Source organism: Helianthus annuus, chromosome 1 (genome assembly GCF_002127325.2).
Source record: "Helianthus annuus cultivar XRQ/B chromosome 1, HanXRQr2.0-SUNRISE, whole genome shotgun sequence".
Lineage (NCBI taxonomy): Eukaryota > Viridiplantae > Streptophyta > Magnoliopsida > Asterales > Asteraceae > Helianthus > Helianthus annuus.
The window spans coordinates 1435942-1453509 of NC_035433.2; the positions used below are offsets into that span (position 1 = coordinate 1435942).

Here is a 17568-nt window from a genome sequence, read left to right on the forward strand (position 1 = left end):
TAATGATGTTTTTAATTCTACTTTATTATATTAATGTGGCTATAATTGTTATGTTCCTTTGTATGCAAACCCCTAACTTCTCGGTTTCACTCTAATAAAAGTAAGTGACTTATCATTTTCCCATAACAATCATCATTTAATTTTGTGTTAATTAACGTTGTCCATTCCAAAAGACCATCTAAATGGCTTTATCAATCTTTGTCCATATTGCAGCCCATACCCGCCTTCTCTCCAACAACCTATAACCGCTATGTCTACACGTGTGGCCATGGCAAGGAACGATTCTGTTGCTGGGTATTCAGAAAAACGGACCACACTAGAAGCCATCTTGACCCACGGTAGAAGAAACAAGCATTACATGGTATGCCCCCTACAAACTACATTGTATATATAGAATATTCATTCTAGATTATGTATCTTTATAGAGCATACAATTTCGTGCTTTTCCTTCGTAGGCCTGCTTATACATATTCGGATTCAGAAGAAACAGTTGACAGTGACCCACATGAAAGGTATACCGTCTGCACTTAGTGTTAGTAATGAAAACCCGTACTACTTTTTGATGCATATATACGTAAACATAGTATACCATTTTTAATAGTTTTCTTTTCGTTATTTCACTGCAGTCAATTGGCTGGTGATGAGATTGGGGATGACGGTGGCATGCGTTAGCTAAAGTTTGGTCTATGTGTTATCCAATAAGATAGGAAGGCGTGCGAGAGTTTATGCGGTTTTCCTTTTTCTGTTTCATTTTTTTCCTTGGAAGACATCTTTTTTCACTTCTTTTTGGCCGGCAAGTTTTGCCAAAGAAACAACTTATGGTCCATGGTTTAATAAAGTTTAAGCACGCCCCTTTGTAGGCGTATTGTCTTACATGTTATGAACCGGCCGTGTCAGACGTAGGGGCGGACCTAGAGGTTACCGGGGGGTAACCTCCGCTACGGCTTGGCTCGGAAAAATTTGACGTTTTTAGTGTAAATTTTGGAAAAATTTGATGTTTTTTCGATTTCGTTACGGCTTATTTATAAAACGTTACGGCTTGGCGTGAATCCTAGATCCGCCACTGGTCAGACGTCTTACCACAAACAAACAATAGCTATTATGCATGTCGTGCATCGCACGGACTTTCTCGCTAGTTTAATGATAAAAAAATAGTCAAAGAAATGCATTGAATTGGACATCACTCACATAATGACCGCCAACCATTTTTTTATTGAGAAAGGACCAAGCCTGCGTCGTTTTGATGTCTTCCTTTGACCCAACCGCGTTGCACTTGATCAAACGCAAACTTTTCTAGAATATATTTTGCCTATTTCATTTCATTTTAACCTTTACCATTATAGATTATAATTAAAAAAACCATAACTAACTGAATTTAATTATTTTAATTATAAATGTCTCTGTGAGATTGGACTGAGCAGAAAAACAGATTAACTAAAGGATACTAAAAGATTAAAACAAAGTTATTGAGTCAAAATAGATGATTTGCTTTTGGTTCTTTTAATAATCGGTTTTATGGCCAATGAGCTGGTGGTGGAGTGGTAAGGAAGAGACCTGGTGTTTCAAGTGACCCAGGTTCGATTTCCTGTCTCCACCATTTAGTTTCAGCGGCACCTGGTGATGATAGAGACTACGCGAGTAGGCGGCGATCGCTAGTTCGACCCTAGAATTGAGTGGGGTTTACCTTTCAGCACTGTCGTCCCATTGTGCGACGGGATTTGACTCTAGGTGAGGTTTTCCCCGGTTTGAAGGTAGTGCATCCTGATGTGATGAATTTTGTCAATAACTCATTTGAAAAATTCGTTGGCCGTTCAAAAAATAAAAAGAACTTGGTTTTATGGTTCAATCATGGTTTGTATGTATAAATAATTAAATTCATCAAAATGAACACCAGGGCCGTTCCTACGTTTTTTAAGACGCTAAGCGAACTATGAAGTGGAGGCATTTTTGTAAAATTACCATTTTCAATATATTTAGTAACAAAACCATCCTCCTTTACCTGGAGTTGGGATCAACAATTTTAAACTAAAAAGTTTATAGTAGGTAAAGTTTTTTTTTTTTTTTCAAAAGTTATATGTTTTGTATAGATATAGTATGTGTTTAAATAAAATCTATTTTTCTGGATTTGGGGTGAGTTGATTGGTCTATGGTTGATGCAATCATGTCTATAGTTTAATTTCGAAATTGAACCTTAAATGTAGACCTTTTTTTCTAAACAATTTTTATCTCGGCTCCTAAAGTAAAAAAAAAAAAAAAAAAAAAAAACCTTGTTTAGTTTTGCTTATATTTGGGTATAATACATATACGGATGATAATCATTACAGAACACTAACTATTACGAGAACAAAAAGAACATCTCTAAAACATTAATTTTTGGGATTTAAGTTTCATGTTTTTTTTAAATTTTATGTTTCTTACATTTATATGTGTATTATGTATACATAAAAAACCATATTTTTTTACCTACACATAGCTTACATACATGTTGGTAATTTAACCTACACATAGCCTATATATGTGTAGGTTATACAAAAAGTGGAAATTTTCCATACTTTGTTTTGAATTCTATTGTAAGAAACAATAAATCTTACATTTGCAACATTTTCATTTACTTTTTAGGTTTTTAGGATTGAAAAAAATAGGTGATTCATTATGTTCTGCGTGTTCTCGCAATATTTTGTGTTCTGTATAGAACTTTCCCCATACATATACAATATACAAAACTTACTAAAAATTGAAGGCCTTTGATTTTGGTTGTCCTAGTCATGGGCATTCGACACAACTCTCACACACAAACCATTTCTATTATTTTTCACCCAATCACAATTAACCAAATCACACTCATTATTTTTTTATGATTTTCTTCATTTAAAGTGGTTTAGTGAAACCACTACACACTTTAGTGAAAATGATGAATAAAAAACAATCATGCCCATGTGACAGTAAGGTTGACACAACTTTTTCACTTTTTAGTAAAATAATTACGGAATGCCTAAACAAAGACTTTGATTATTAAACACACAAAACGGTTTAGATGTATGTTTCTTGCGTGTTTGTCCCGATTGTCAACTACTTTAAATCTAGATCATGGGACAATTTTGAAAAGATGATGTACATCCCTTGTGTGTCTATTTATATGTGTGTTTCGATTTGCAAAATGTATGCTTTTCGATTTAATTAACCTAACAATGGTTTCACAAAGGGCTGGCTTCTTGAAACCCTAGACGATTTTTAAACTAAAAGAGGAGATTTGAGTTAAGAGATGGAGGCTCTGGGCGATTTTGGAGACTTCTTGAAACCCTAGACGATTTTTCAATCCATTGGTCCCGATTGATCTTGATTAGCGTCTAAGGAATTGTCAATTGGTTCTTTAGGCTATAATCAATTGAAATCAGATTCACTTCGGGTTCTAGGGTTTTGTTTTCTTCAGTTTACGTTTTTTTTATTGTTCTTGGGATAGCGACGGCGTTTATACTCTCTAGGGTTTCGGCTGTCTTGTTCCATTGTTGCCGGCCAGGTTTTTTTGGCAGAATCATTATAATCGGTCATCCTATTATCCGATTTTGATTGCTTTAAGTTGCTGAACGATCCTCATCTTGACGGCTTCTAGGGTTTGTCATCCTCATCTTGACGGCTTCTAGGGTTTGTAACAGGTTCAGTTTTCAGCCGTCATATCCTTTCAATTGACGGCTGTTAGGGTTTGTTAATATGGGAATGGATGATTCTAACACTTCTGGTGGAAACCAACAGCCTATTCGTGGGAAGCCGTCTTTAACGTTTGAAGAAATTGCTGCTCGTTTTCTTGATGTAGATGGGAACACTTTGCAGCCAAAGCGTGGTGTACCGATTACAACACAAAGTGACCCTAAGGCTACAAACATCATCGATGAGCTCACCAAGGTCACAGTTCCGGTTCGGTTAGAAAAACGGGATGTTGAAAAGTCAGATAATTTTTGGGATTATCCTAGCAAATATACGCCAAAATCAGACCTCTTTGGAGCATCTTTCTCGGCTGATAAAAGGAAACAAACAGGTTCTGGGTCCGTGGAACATCTATCCTTTGCGAATGTTGTGAAGGATAATACTGAGAAAGTTAAGGTGAACTTTAGGGTGATGGAATCGGTTGAGGCTGTTGACGGAGCTGATGTTGTCATTCCATTGTCTTCAGTTAAACAAGTCACTGACAGGTATGCGAATACTTTGTATGGTTATTTTCTGGGTAAACGGCTGGCATTTCCTGTGGTTGATTTCTTTGCAAAGAATAATTGGGCGAAATATGGGTTGTCAAGAATGATGATGAATGCTCACGGGTTTTTCTTCTTTAAGTTCAAAACAAAAGAAGGGATGGATCAAATGTTAAAGGATGGACCGTGGATGATAAGAAATGTTCCAATAATTTTGAAAGAGTGGTCGGCCTCTATCAAGTTGGAAAAAGAGGATTTAAAAGCTATCCCAGTTTGGGTCAAGATGCATGATGTCCCGTTAGCGGCATTTACTGAGGATGGGCTCAGTCTACTTGCATCTAAGATTGGGGTGCCTATAATGTTAGATTCGTATACTGCCACAATGTGTGCGGAATCTTGGGGAAGAAGCAGCTATGCTAGAGCTCTTATTGAAGTGCAAGCGGGGGCTGAGTTAAAAAAGAGTGTTACTGTGGCTATCCCATCTATGGATGGTAGTGGGTATTCGAAGGTGGAAGTCAAGATTGATTATGATTGGGAGCCTCTTAGATGCTCCTCTTGTTGTGTGTTTGGTCATGATGACAGCTTGTGCCCGAAGAACATTCAGGTATCTTCTAGTGGGGATGCTGAAAAGCATAATGATGAATTTCAGGTTGTAGGGGGCAAGAAGAAGAAAGTGAACAACCAAGGCATCCACATGAAAAATCAGAAGCCTAAGGTAGTTTACAGGCCAGTTGTTAACCCTAAACCAAAATCGTCCTTAAAGAGCCCGATGCAGAATCAGGTTTCAACATCTAACCCGTTTGACGTTCTGAGGGATGATACTGGTAAACAGGGAGGTACCACTGTGGGTCGCGTGGAGAAGAAATTGTCGAGTAACAGGCAGGAATCGGATGAGGAGGAGGTTGAAGAAGTATATAATGAAACTAGTGCATTTATGACATCGGGTACTCATCCTTCTTCTTTGAAAGCAGGGGCAAACACCTCTTCTACCAAGTTCTCTAATGGATAGGCTGTCTGCTTTTCGTCTGAAGGGGCTGCTGTTTTGTGGCTTCTTTATTTTCGATGATGGTGGCTGAGGATTATGTTTTATGGTTTTGCATTTTTGTCTACTAGATGTCGTGTCATGATGTATAGTAGACTAGGTTATGGGGTGTTTTAGGTCTTTGGTTTTTTGTTTTTGTTTTGTTTTACATATATGGGGCATGTCCTGTATATGAACTAGTGTGGAACTCATCCTCACTACTTGTACTTATTTGCGGTTGCATTTTAATAGAATCACCGGGGTAACCCTTTAAAAAAAAAAAAAAAAAAAAAAAAAAGGGCTGGCTGATCTATGAGTGTGTGCGAAGGACCTCTCAACACGTTACATCAGTCTCTTCCTATTTTTCATCAAGGCCCATTTCCTATTAATTTTGTTTTTAAATGATTTTTGACATCAATATTATGTTTCCGATTCTTATAAAACGAGTAAAACTTTGTATTTGCAAATAATAAATATGCGCTTTAATTATTTTTTGGTATTTTAAATACAAAATAACCATGACAACTCGAATGTGTATAAACCGTGATTCAGTCCTAACACATTTCACCCTCCACAATATATGTGTGTCGGCAGAAAAGATGAAAGAAGCCGCTGCAAGAAGACTTTCTCTAATGTAGATTTTTTCGTGTATTTTTTTATTATGTGTTTATTGGCAAAGACAAAGCCTTTAAACACTTTAGGAGAGGAGGAGGTATTGGGTTCAAGTCCCACAGATAGCAGTGAAAAAAATAAATTTGACGTTAAAAAAATAATGAAAAACAATTTATTCTAGTTAATTGTTTATTTAATAAATGCATTCATTTAAGTTTAATTATAACTTATTTATAAAAAGTATTACAATAAAATAAAATTTTGGAGTTGGGAGATTTAGAGGTGGGAGTTGAGACTCATATACATGATGGCCTTTAACGATACCTACCATTGATATCCATAAAGAAGACCTTATGACTTAAAAAAAATAGCGTAAGAATTAAATACAAATGGATCTTAACGTATTTAACGTAAGAAGTAAAAGAATATTAGTTTTTTCATTTACTTAAGCATGTTATTTAGTTGAAAAATTAAAGATAAATAATTGTTTTTGTATAATTACTTATATAACTACTCAACTAGAGTAATAATCTTTTTTAGGTTTTAGAAACAAAATAAATACTTGACTAGATAGAAACAAAAATATATATAAAAAAATCTCTTCACTTTAGCATATTAGCATTTATTTATTCAATAACGTTATCCTTATAAAGTAAACTTAAAATAAAAAGATACGACCATTTAGGATCCAAGTTGTTGCCTGTGGCTTTCAAGGAAACCACAGGGTCATTTTTTAACGGAAAATATTATACTACACTGTCATTTACTTTCATTAGATGGGTTATTTTGTATTTAAAATACCAAAAAATATTAAAAAATTTATATATATATATATATATTTGTTATTTTCAGCAAGACCTATTTAGGTTTCATGAACTCACGGGGCAACTGAAAAATATACCAACACTAACAGTCACAATTAGTCAGGTTTGTAGCATCAAGTGAAAAATGATTCAAAACAGCGGATTTTTTAGATCTGTCAAGCATAAGCATACTTTCAATTGCTTCTTCAAGTTCATGCGTTCACAACAAGAGCTACTTGTATCACGTGTTTCTGAGCTTTAGCGGCGAAGTCACGCGCAAGACCTTTGTTGACCATCTTTATGCTGCTCTTGATCAACAAGGTATTTACACATTCAGGGATGACGAGACTCCAAAAAGAAAAAAAGGATCAATGATGAGCTTTTACAATCCGTTGAAGACCCTCCAGACTCTACATTATTGTTTTCTCCAAACGCTATGCATCTTCATCATGGTGCTTAAACGAGCTTCTAAAGATCATGGAGTGTCATACGACGAACAAGCAGATTGTTTTCCCCGTCTTCTATAATGTAGATGAAATTGAAGTCCGAAAACCACTACAAGAAAAAACACTTGTAGGGACAAAATCTATAGGGAGGACAAAAGTTGTCCCTATAGAACAAGTTATTGGGAGGACTTTTCATTTATATAGAGTTTTCCTCCATTTCAAATAAGTTTTTTCTATATGGACCAAAAGTCGTCTTATTGTCAAGCCCTAAAGATGTTGGCTGACCAACTCTCAAACGTTGGGACTCCGGCCCCTTACTAACCAAAGATTGGTTCAGGTTTAAAAATAAGCATATTAACGTTCGCAATGATAATTCAGCAAACAAAATTGTTACCAGATTTCTACGAAATTATGCCTTGAAGAGAGTCGCAAAGCAAATAAAGCCATGGTTTCTGCACTATTTGATGGCTCAGCACCGACTACACAAACTCAGTAAAACCGACCACCCTCCTGGCCTACTTGGGCTTGGCTGCTCCTTCACAAGCATCTTCTACTTGGGCCTCACATTCACCTTGGGCCACTCAGCCCCCTGACCCGCTAAACCTCTAGGCCGGTTCATCAATTGTATGTGAAAATGTTTTTTTACACGATCATTTACATGAAACGGTATATGTACAAACCCACGGGTTTTCAATACGTCCTTGTCATATTTTAAATTAAGATTATATTCTTAATTTTGTGATTAAAATAGGTAAATAGTACATCAAAGTTTATTTTTTTTAAAACATATCTTAACGACTATATCTCTTAACTTATTACATTATATTTATTCAACATGTGTAAAACACGGGTTTATTCAACCTGTGTAGTGCAATACACGGCTTTATTATTTAGTAAAGAGTAAATTACGATTTTGGCCCATGTGGTTATATCACTACTTTTAGCCCAACAAAAAAATTTTTATCATCTGAGCCCCCACCGTCTTTTTTCTAACCCTGTTGGCCCCTAACACTAACTCCTATCCATTAAATGTTAGGGGTCAAAAGGGTTAGAAAAAAAGAAGTTAGGGGCCAAAAGGGTTAGAAAAAAAAACGTTGGGGACTCAGATGTTAAAAATTCTTTTTTGCGCTAATAAGGTAAAAGTGATATAACCACAGGGGCCAAAATCGTAATTTACTCTTTAGTAAATAAAACTATATTTATTCAACCCGTATAATACATAGGGTTCTAACCTAGTCTCAATAATATATACATACACACACTAGAGGGCTGGTTAGACCACACGGTGTGGAGGGGCTTGAAGACGGGGCATTATGCGACAGGGGAATCAACCCTCATAACATGACGTGGTATTTAAACCGACGGTGTGGCACGCGGCGTTGATGCTTGGCGTTTTTCGACATGTGGCGCAACCTTTGTGCTTATTTTATAATTCAAATTATATAAAATCTATTAAAATTTTATAAAAACATTACTAGAAATTAATCTAATAACATTAATATATAAACATTACATAACATTAAAATTAAAAAAAACATTACATAACATTAAAATTAGAAAAAAACATCACATAAAATTAAAACTAAATACACAAAAAATAAACATTACATAATTTATATAAAAAATCTAATGATTTGCCACTCCGAAACGTGTTTGAATTCACGTCCAACCTCATGCCGATAGTTAATGAGAACGACTTGTATGGTGTCGTCCTCCCCGAGTCACCCCCTTGGTGCTCCACCGCGGTGTGGAGTTGCTCGAATCTTTCACAATCCATATGGATTGTCCTAAAACAAGAAGATAGGGCGTCAACGGTTCGGGTGTGATCACCCCTATGGACCGAGAAGTGTTGTAGAATTCTACCCCAAAACGGGCCGCTTGACGGGTTGTGTCGCGTGTAGTGGCTTAAAGCTTCGACCCACGACTCGCAAAGTGTGATGTCTTCTTCTTGCGTCCACGGGATGGCTGCCATCGTGTCGGTTTTGGGTGTGGAAGTGTAGGATTTTATAAAAAGTTTAGGTGTGTTGTGAAGATGTGTATAAAAAAGAGATGTGTGGTATTTATAGAGGTAAAAATTGAATTTTAGAAAGTTAATATTTTTAATTTTTAAAAAGTAACCGTTGGGTTTAAACCGCTCGTCTCCACGTCGAATCAACACATGCCACGTCAACGCGAAGTTTAGCTCAACACCGGTGGAAATCCCGTCGCCCACAGGACAACGCTGTTAACAACGCTGGGCATGGGGTGGAAAAGTGGGCGTGGACTGTCAACAACGTCAGGTTTCGACGCCCGCACCGTGTGGTCTTATGTGATGCGGTAGGGAATACAAACACGGATAATCATGTAGCACTGTAATTTAAAAAAAATTATAACAATATCATACTCAATATGTTTTTTTTTTTGAACGGCTAACTGCTTTCAACGTGTAAACCCACCCTTTCGGAGCTATGTCCAAAGGCCGACTACTCGACCACCGCTAGAAAGCGAAGCACACCCCAGATGCGTGAAAACCCCATGGAATAGGTAAAACCGCGCCCCCCTTGGGCTCGAACCCGGGTAAAACCCCGGGCCAAGCCCTCACCGAGATGTGTACGCTGCAATGGAAGACACAAAATTATGTTTTAAATGTTGTAATTAATTAAACATTTAAAGTTATGTATAATTACATTTTTATCCCCTAAAATGCATAATATAGCGTAGATGTAATATTTTAAGACGTGTTCCTTCACCAAACCGTTGCTTTCTAATTTTATGCCTAATCTAGAAGACCATCATAAATAATTAGGTAAACACAAACAATTCATGGTAGACATCAAAGTCTTGTTTTCAAAATTGAGTCACAAAGAATATGATACTTGACCGACTTTAACATACAGAATTTGGGTCTACAACATGCAAATATAACGATTACGGTCATCGCAATTCGTACATAAATGCCAAGTCTTCATCGAGAAGTATTAATATTTAATAAATATACGGCGGCCATGGCCGGCCCTGAGGGTGGGCGGGGAGGACCACCGGTCAGGGCCCGATATTTCGAAAGGAATGTTATTTTAAAAAAATTGATATGTATATGTAAAAAAATAAATTAATAGGGTATACTCATACAAACACCAACATAGGCCCACTTACAAAACTATTTTTAAGGTTTAGATTAGTTATTAACTCATTGTCATTAGGTTTAGACCTCCCAATACCTAATTTCGTTAAGGCCAAAGGGCACGTTTTTTCGAGCTCGAACAAGGTATACGAATTCTCAGGGTCGGTCCCGACGGCGGCCTCTTAACATCTACTTTTTTCCTTTTATTATATCCCTTGTCAATAAAACTGGTATCTCGAACTCGAATCAAGTTTATTTATTAACCCAAGAACAAAAAATGAAACTCGACTGATAGAAACAAGACACAAGTACAGATCTCTCAAACTAAGCTCTCTCACCCACAAAGAGATTATCAAAGTGATAATCTCTAATGAATTACAACCGGATCTATGTTACGAACTTTGAAAAACAACGGATCAAAGCTTTTTAGAAACAAACCCTAATTCACCTAGAGAGAGAAAGAAGAATCTGGAAAGAAGTATCACACGCAACTTGTCTCGAAAGCATCCCCTGGTAATTAATATCTCCTCTTCTTTTATCTTGTAGACTGGGTAGTTATAACAGCCCATGTAACCAACTGCAACAAGCCAATATCACCAGCCCAGTAGTTGCTTGGCCCAAAATAAATCCTTTATCACCAGCCCGGGACACTCCACAGCCCAACATGTTGCAAAGAAAACAAAAAATATTTGTAAAACAAGAACATTTATTCATAACAGATATTAAATTGTAAAACAAAGAAAATATAACCTTTTATAATTTTAACATCCCTACACGCTCAATTTATATAAAACATAAAGACAAAAAAAATCTTATAATAACGAAAAAGAAATTGTAACGACTACCGGACAAGATGCTTGATGGAAAGACCACAAACACAACTTTTAGATTGAGGAAGAGGTGGTGGACTGAAAAATGTAGTAGAATGTTATAGATATATGTGTTCTACTTGATCTTTTATAAGGTTTGGGGTTGGTCTTTATAATGTAGCATAGACATATCACATATAATTTTGTGGTTGTTACATTGACTTTTGGTCAGTCGATCTAAGGCAATGGTACATGTATCTTAGACATAAATTATAGAAGTCGCCCATCTTACAAAATCATAATATGAGTATATGACATGATACTTCTATCAAAATTAAACAGCAGATTAAAGTATAGAGTATGAACCCAGTGACATTTACATATCTGATTATAAAGCGGTGTCACATACACCATTCTATAATTGTTTCGTATACCCGGTTCTATCTTTCATTACTTGTCAAGTTTAGCTTCACGGGTATCAATACACCTGTTTATGATCTTATCTTATTAAAAGTTACGCAATGAATTCCTATCACCAATAATGAGAACTTAAACTCATCCAAAATAATTTGTGGGTCCGCCACTGTCAATCGGTTATATATATATATATATATATATATATATATATATATATATATATATTTCTATTTGTGAAAAGATGGCAGTGGACATAATGTCGATGCTAAAGCTGCAAAGTTTAGGGTTTGAATTTACCAACGGGGACGACAATGTTTGAACACCAGCAGACCGACCTTGTTTAGTCACAGTCGGTATTTTCAATGTTAAGAAAAAAAAGAACATGGGTGTTGACGCCCGTGAAAATAGTGTAAGATCGGCGCCACTGCCCGTGACGGTAGCTACAGGAACACCATCGGAGGCGATGATGTTTTTGAAATACAGGCGGTTGTTGACAAGTGGCGGAGTTTCGTTGAAACTAAACATCGTCACTCGACTTATCTTAACGGCGTTGCCATCTGTTATAAGGATTTTTCCTAAATAGTGTTATTTCATATGATGGAGGGCTCTCGAGGAATTGGACGAGGTGACAAACACCGTTGTATTACTTTTTGGTAATGAGTGTATATAGATTGTAGAGTAAACTACCAAAATGGTCTCTGAGGTTTCGTCACTTTTGAATCTAGGTCCCTGTGGTTTCAATTTTATTGTCATTTTCATTCAAAACCAAAATCTGGTCAGATTTTTCACTTAAAATCATTTTTTTTTCTTTTTCCCCCCTTTTAATGAAGTGCAAAATGGTCTTTTAAAGTTTTATTATAAGGTCAAGGTGAAGGATGTTAAGTAAAAAATCTGACTATATTTTGGTTTTTGATGAAAATGACAATAAAATTGAAACCACAAGGATCTATATTCAAAAGATTTGAGTTTTAGACCAAAGTGGAGAAAGTGACTAAACCTCAGAAACCATTTTAACAGTTTATTCTAAATTTGATGATGAAAATACTATACACAAAAATAATTTATAAGTTAGTGACAATGGAAAATATATTTATGAGTTTTTCAAGTGGTGAATAACTATACTTTTTCTTTGCAAAGAAGAATCAATAAAACAAAAGATACCAACCACTCTACTCGTTTTATACACACATTAGTTAACAAAGTTAATTTATATTATCGTGAAAGGAATAAATACAAAGTGCTCTTATTCTACAAAATGTAAAAGGAATTATGGACTATTGATCTAGGAAGTTACTGGTCAAGAATTAAGATTGAGGATTTCAAATTCACGTATGGACCTGTGTTCCTGAGTTTCATTAAATGAGAGAAAAGAAAAGATTTGGAAGGAAATAATTTTTAGTTGAGTTCCAGAGTTTCATTAAAGGAGAGAAGAGAAGAGAAAATTAGAGGTTTTTTGCCTAAATTTAATCTTTTCAATTTGAAAAGAAACGGAGAGAAGAGAAAAGAAAATGAGAGAAACATTTCTTTTCTCCCCTTAACTTAACTCGGGAACACAGCGTTAGAGTTTTCAAATAAGAAAAAGTGTTCGAAAGGGTAAAATTGCTATACCATACCAATGTTAATTTTGTTTTTTAAATCCTCTTCGTGTTTTTTAAATATTCATAACTTTGACTTTTTTTTTCTAACACACTTGATGGGAAAAGATCCTGTACAAATAGCCTTATTGTACAAAACGTACGAAAGACATGAAAAGTTAAAAAAAAAAAACGCTTTGACATTTTCGTAATTATTTTACTCGTAATTGCCCTACAGGATAAATTACCCTACAAGATCATTAGTAGAGTTTTACGATACTTTGCAAAATTACCCTAGAAGATCAAAATTACCCCTACATGATCATTTGTAGACTAATTATGACACTCTACAAAATTACCCTACAAGATCATTTGTAGGGTAATTTTGATAATTACTCTACGAGTAAATAATTACAAAAACGTCACCGCGTTTTTTACCTTTTCACGCCTTTTGTACGTTTTGTACGATAAGACTATTTGTACTTGATCTTTTGCCAACACTTGATATGCTATGCATATAAACGTGCTTAATTATATAAAAGTTGCATAATTACCTTATAATAGTTTGTTTAATTATGTTTTGCGTAATAAATGTTGCATAATTACCTTAATAGGTTGTTCAATTATGTTTTGTGTAATTATAAAATAACGTACGTAATTGTGTAATTATGTGTTCGCGTAATTATGGCGGCGAACGAAAACACCCTGTTGGCTAGTGACACGTATCGCAACATGAGTGGCTTTAAGAGCTCTTTGTTAATCCTTAATAATGAAGTTTACCTTACCACAAAAGGCAACAATATATCTTTTCAAAGTTGATCTTATAAATTAACTAAAAACAATTTGTAAACAATTTATACATAATATATCTAAGGTTACTTTTGAAGGGGAAGGTTCAAATGAAAACCACTAGTTAACGCGAAAACTCGAAAACTAATTAAAAAAAGCCAAAAAAACATGCAAAAAATTTTTTTTTTTAAAAATTTTTTTTTTCAATCAAATTTTCGCAGGTTTTTTTATTAAAAAAAAAAAAATTTTCAAAAAAAAAAAAAAAAAAAAAAATTTTTTGTGTAGTGCACATGTGTAATACTACACATGTGTCTGTGTACTACACATGTGTTTATTACACATGTGCACTACACAAATTTTTTTTTTTTTTTTTTTTTTGAAAAAAAGTTTTTTTATATATAAAAACTAGCGATTTTTATTAAAAAAATTGAAAAAAAAAAAAAAAAATTTTTGTGTGTTTTTTAGGCTTTTTTTAGTTAGTTTTCGAGTTTTCGCGTTAAAAGTGGTTTTCATTTGAACCATCCCCTACTTTTGAAAAGTCACACAGAGTCATAAATATCAACCCGAATTCAAACATCAAAAAACTTCAATTTCCCTTAACGGTGACACCAAAGTGGAATGTTAAAAACAACATCGATGACATAAACTCAATCACAATTCACAACAGCTGCAATGGCCCGACGACGCACATATTATGGACCATTGACAAAGAACCCATTAACTGTTAATAACAACACCATGCTCGTAACACATATTTTTCCTGGATTGAAGGCATGTTGGGGTACCCTTGTCCACATCTATAGGGTAATCATTAGGGATAACATAGGTAGGCTACCATTATCAAACAGTGTCACATGCTTGATGGTAAAATCGTATCCAATACCCGCTTCCATTACTCATAACCCGTCAGGGTTGTGGGTATCTGCCACACATCTTTATGATCTTACGTTGTTAAAAATCACATACAGAGATTCCTATTACCCAAAACCTGATCTTAAACTTATTCCAAAACTAATACAAAGCACAATGGTTAACCCTTGAGGTGTACAAATCGGTTTTTTTCAAAAACCGAAAAAAACCGGTATCGGTTATTAACTGAACCGGTTTTTTTCATCCAAAATGAAAAACGGTTTTTTTAATAACCGGTTTTTCAAGTCCAAAACAATAACCGGTGTAACCGGTTGGGACCGGTTTTTGCCCAAAAAACCGGTTTTTTTAAAACCGGTTTCGGTTATTAATCGGTTTTTCATACCAAGAATCCTAACCGGTCTACAACCGGCGGTTTGGTTATAAAAAAACCGGTTTCGTTTTTTTCCTGGTTTTGATTCTAAAACCGGTTTTTTTTTACACCTCTAGTTAACCCGTCTTCCTCTCATTTTCCACCGACATAGCAAGTTTGATTCGGACTAGATTTAAGTATATTTAACACAAAAACTGTCTGGCACATAACACATAAAAAATATACATACATATTAAATACTAAACTTATAAAAAGTAAAAGAAAGGGGGCTAACATAACATTAGAGTTTAGACTCCCAACTGTCAACCCATTCCGCGTTACCTATAATTACTCCTCCTCCCCAACTTCCCCCAACTTCCCCTAAACACCATTACTTTCCCACATTCACGCATCACTCACAAACAATCAATGGACATCGAAAAGAAAGAAGAACAGCCCCTCAGATCACCCGTACCCACCTCTGCACCATCCGACCCGACCCGCAAGCTCAAACGCCGTCGATGCATCATCATCTGCTCATCCATAACCGCTGTCATCCTCACCATCGCTCTAGTCCTCTTAATATTAGGCCTCACCGTTTTCAAAGCCAAAAAACCGGTTATAACCGTTAATTCCGTTGCCCTCGAAGACTTCGACGTCTCGGTTAACCCCATACCGATCCGGGTTTCATTAAACCTGTCACTGGCACTCGGTATAGCAATCAAAAACCCGAACAAGGTGAGTATTAAGTACCGGAGCAGCTCGGCGACTCTCCGGTATAGAAATAAAGATGTGGGGGATGTTCCTATACCCGCTGGACGGCTTGGGTCCGACGATACGGAGAATTTGAATTTGACTCTAACGGTTTTTGCTGATCGGTTGGTTTCGGATTCGGAGATTTATCGTGATGTTTTAAGAGGTAGTTTGCCGTTTTCGACTTATACTAGGATTAAGGCGAAGGTCCGCGTGCTTTTTGTTCATATTCGGGTTACCTCTACCTCTACTTGTGATTTTGATATTGATACACAGAATAGGAGTGTTGGGAATCAGACTTGTCATTACAAGAACAAGTTTTAGTGTTTGTAGATGTAGCTAGTGGTTATATGAGATTTGTTTGATTTTACATGACACGGGTATACTCGGTTCTGTGGTTTTTTGATATGTTTTGTTGATAGAGTTGATGTTAGTGTTTTTACCTGTATTCTGTTTATTTGGAAATAAGACTATGAGTTAATTACACAAATGGGTCCTGTGGTTTATACATAATTTCGCCTTTGGGTACTAACTTATTTTTTTAACAGGTTTAGGTTCTATGGTTTCAATTTTGTAACACCTTTGGGTACTAACACCAAAAGTAGTTAATTAATGACTAAAATACCCTTGCATTTTTTAAGTTTATCAATGTAACACATTTGGGTACTAACACCTAATTTTATTTAAGTTTAAATCAATTTTACAAAATCTATTTATTTTTTTATTTTCATTATTTTATTATATCTCTTAATTAACATAAACTCTATTTATTTTTTTTTTATTTTCATATTTTTATTAAATTTCTTATTTAACATAAAATCTACTTGTTACACCAGTATTTTTTTTAAATAGATTTTTTAAATAAAATCTACTAGCTATATAGTTTTATGAAAATTAAATTTTAATTTTCAGTTTTGGATTGAAATGATTGATAATAATAAATATCTTTCATGTAAAAAAATTAAGCCATTTTTAACACGTTTTTTGTTCATTTACATTTTACTATTTTAGAAAATATTTAATTTACATAAAATCTACTAGTTGCACCAGTAAAATCTACTAGCTATATAGTTTTATGTAAATTAAAAATCTATTTTACAAAAAAAAACGAGTTAAAAAAAGGCTTAAATTTTTTTTAGTTTTATCTAAAATACCTAGCTATATAGTTTTATCTAAAATACCTAGCTATATAGTTTTATGTAAATTAAATATCTTTCTAAAATAGTAAAATGTAAATGAACAAAAAAACGAGTTAAAAAAGGCTTAATTTTTTTACATGAAAGATATTTATTATTATCAATCATTTCAATCCAAAATTGAAAATGAAAATTTAATTTAATAAAACTATATAGCTAGTAGATTTTATTTAAAAAATCTATTTAAAAAAATACTGGTATAACAATTAGATTTTATGTTAAATAAGAAATTTAATAAAAATATGAAAATAAAAAAAATAAATAGAGTTTATGTTAATTAAGAGATATAATAAAATAATGAAAATAAAAAAATAAATAGATTTTGTAAAATTGATTTAAACTTAAATAAAATTAGGTGTTAGTACCCAAATGTGTTACATTGATAAACTTAAAAAATGCAAGGGTATTTTAGTCATTAATTAACTAATTTTGGTGTTAGTACCCAAAGGTGTTACAAAATTGAAACCACAGAACCTAAATCTGTTAAAAAAATAAGTTAGTACCCTAAGGCGAAATTATGTATAAACCACAGGACCCATTTGTGTAATTAACTCTAAGACTATATATTATCAAAGTTTATATCTTCTGTGTTGTTATTGATAGGTTTGACACAAGTTTGTTAATTTGGAGTCAGTAGTTTAAAAA

The 17568-nt window shown here is 34.5% G+C and overlaps 1 protein-coding gene across 1 annotated transcript; it reads left to right on the forward strand.

The window, feature by feature from the left end:
- The first annotated feature begins 15403 nt into the window (after positions 1–15403).
- Positions 15404–16051, forward strand: LOC110941289. The gene has a single exon (XM_022182913.1). The coding sequence runs from the start codon at positions 15404–15406 to the stop codon at positions 16049–16051; it is 648 nt and encodes a 215-aa protein (XP_022038605.1).
- The last annotated feature ends 1517 nt before the right edge of the window (positions 16052–17568 follow it).

What these genes read in the sequence shown, in the direction of transcription:
- LOC110941289 (XM_022182913.1), top strand. Translation starts at nt 15,404, where the DNA reads ATGGACATCGAAAAGAAAGAAGAACAGCCCCTCAGATCACCCGTACCC.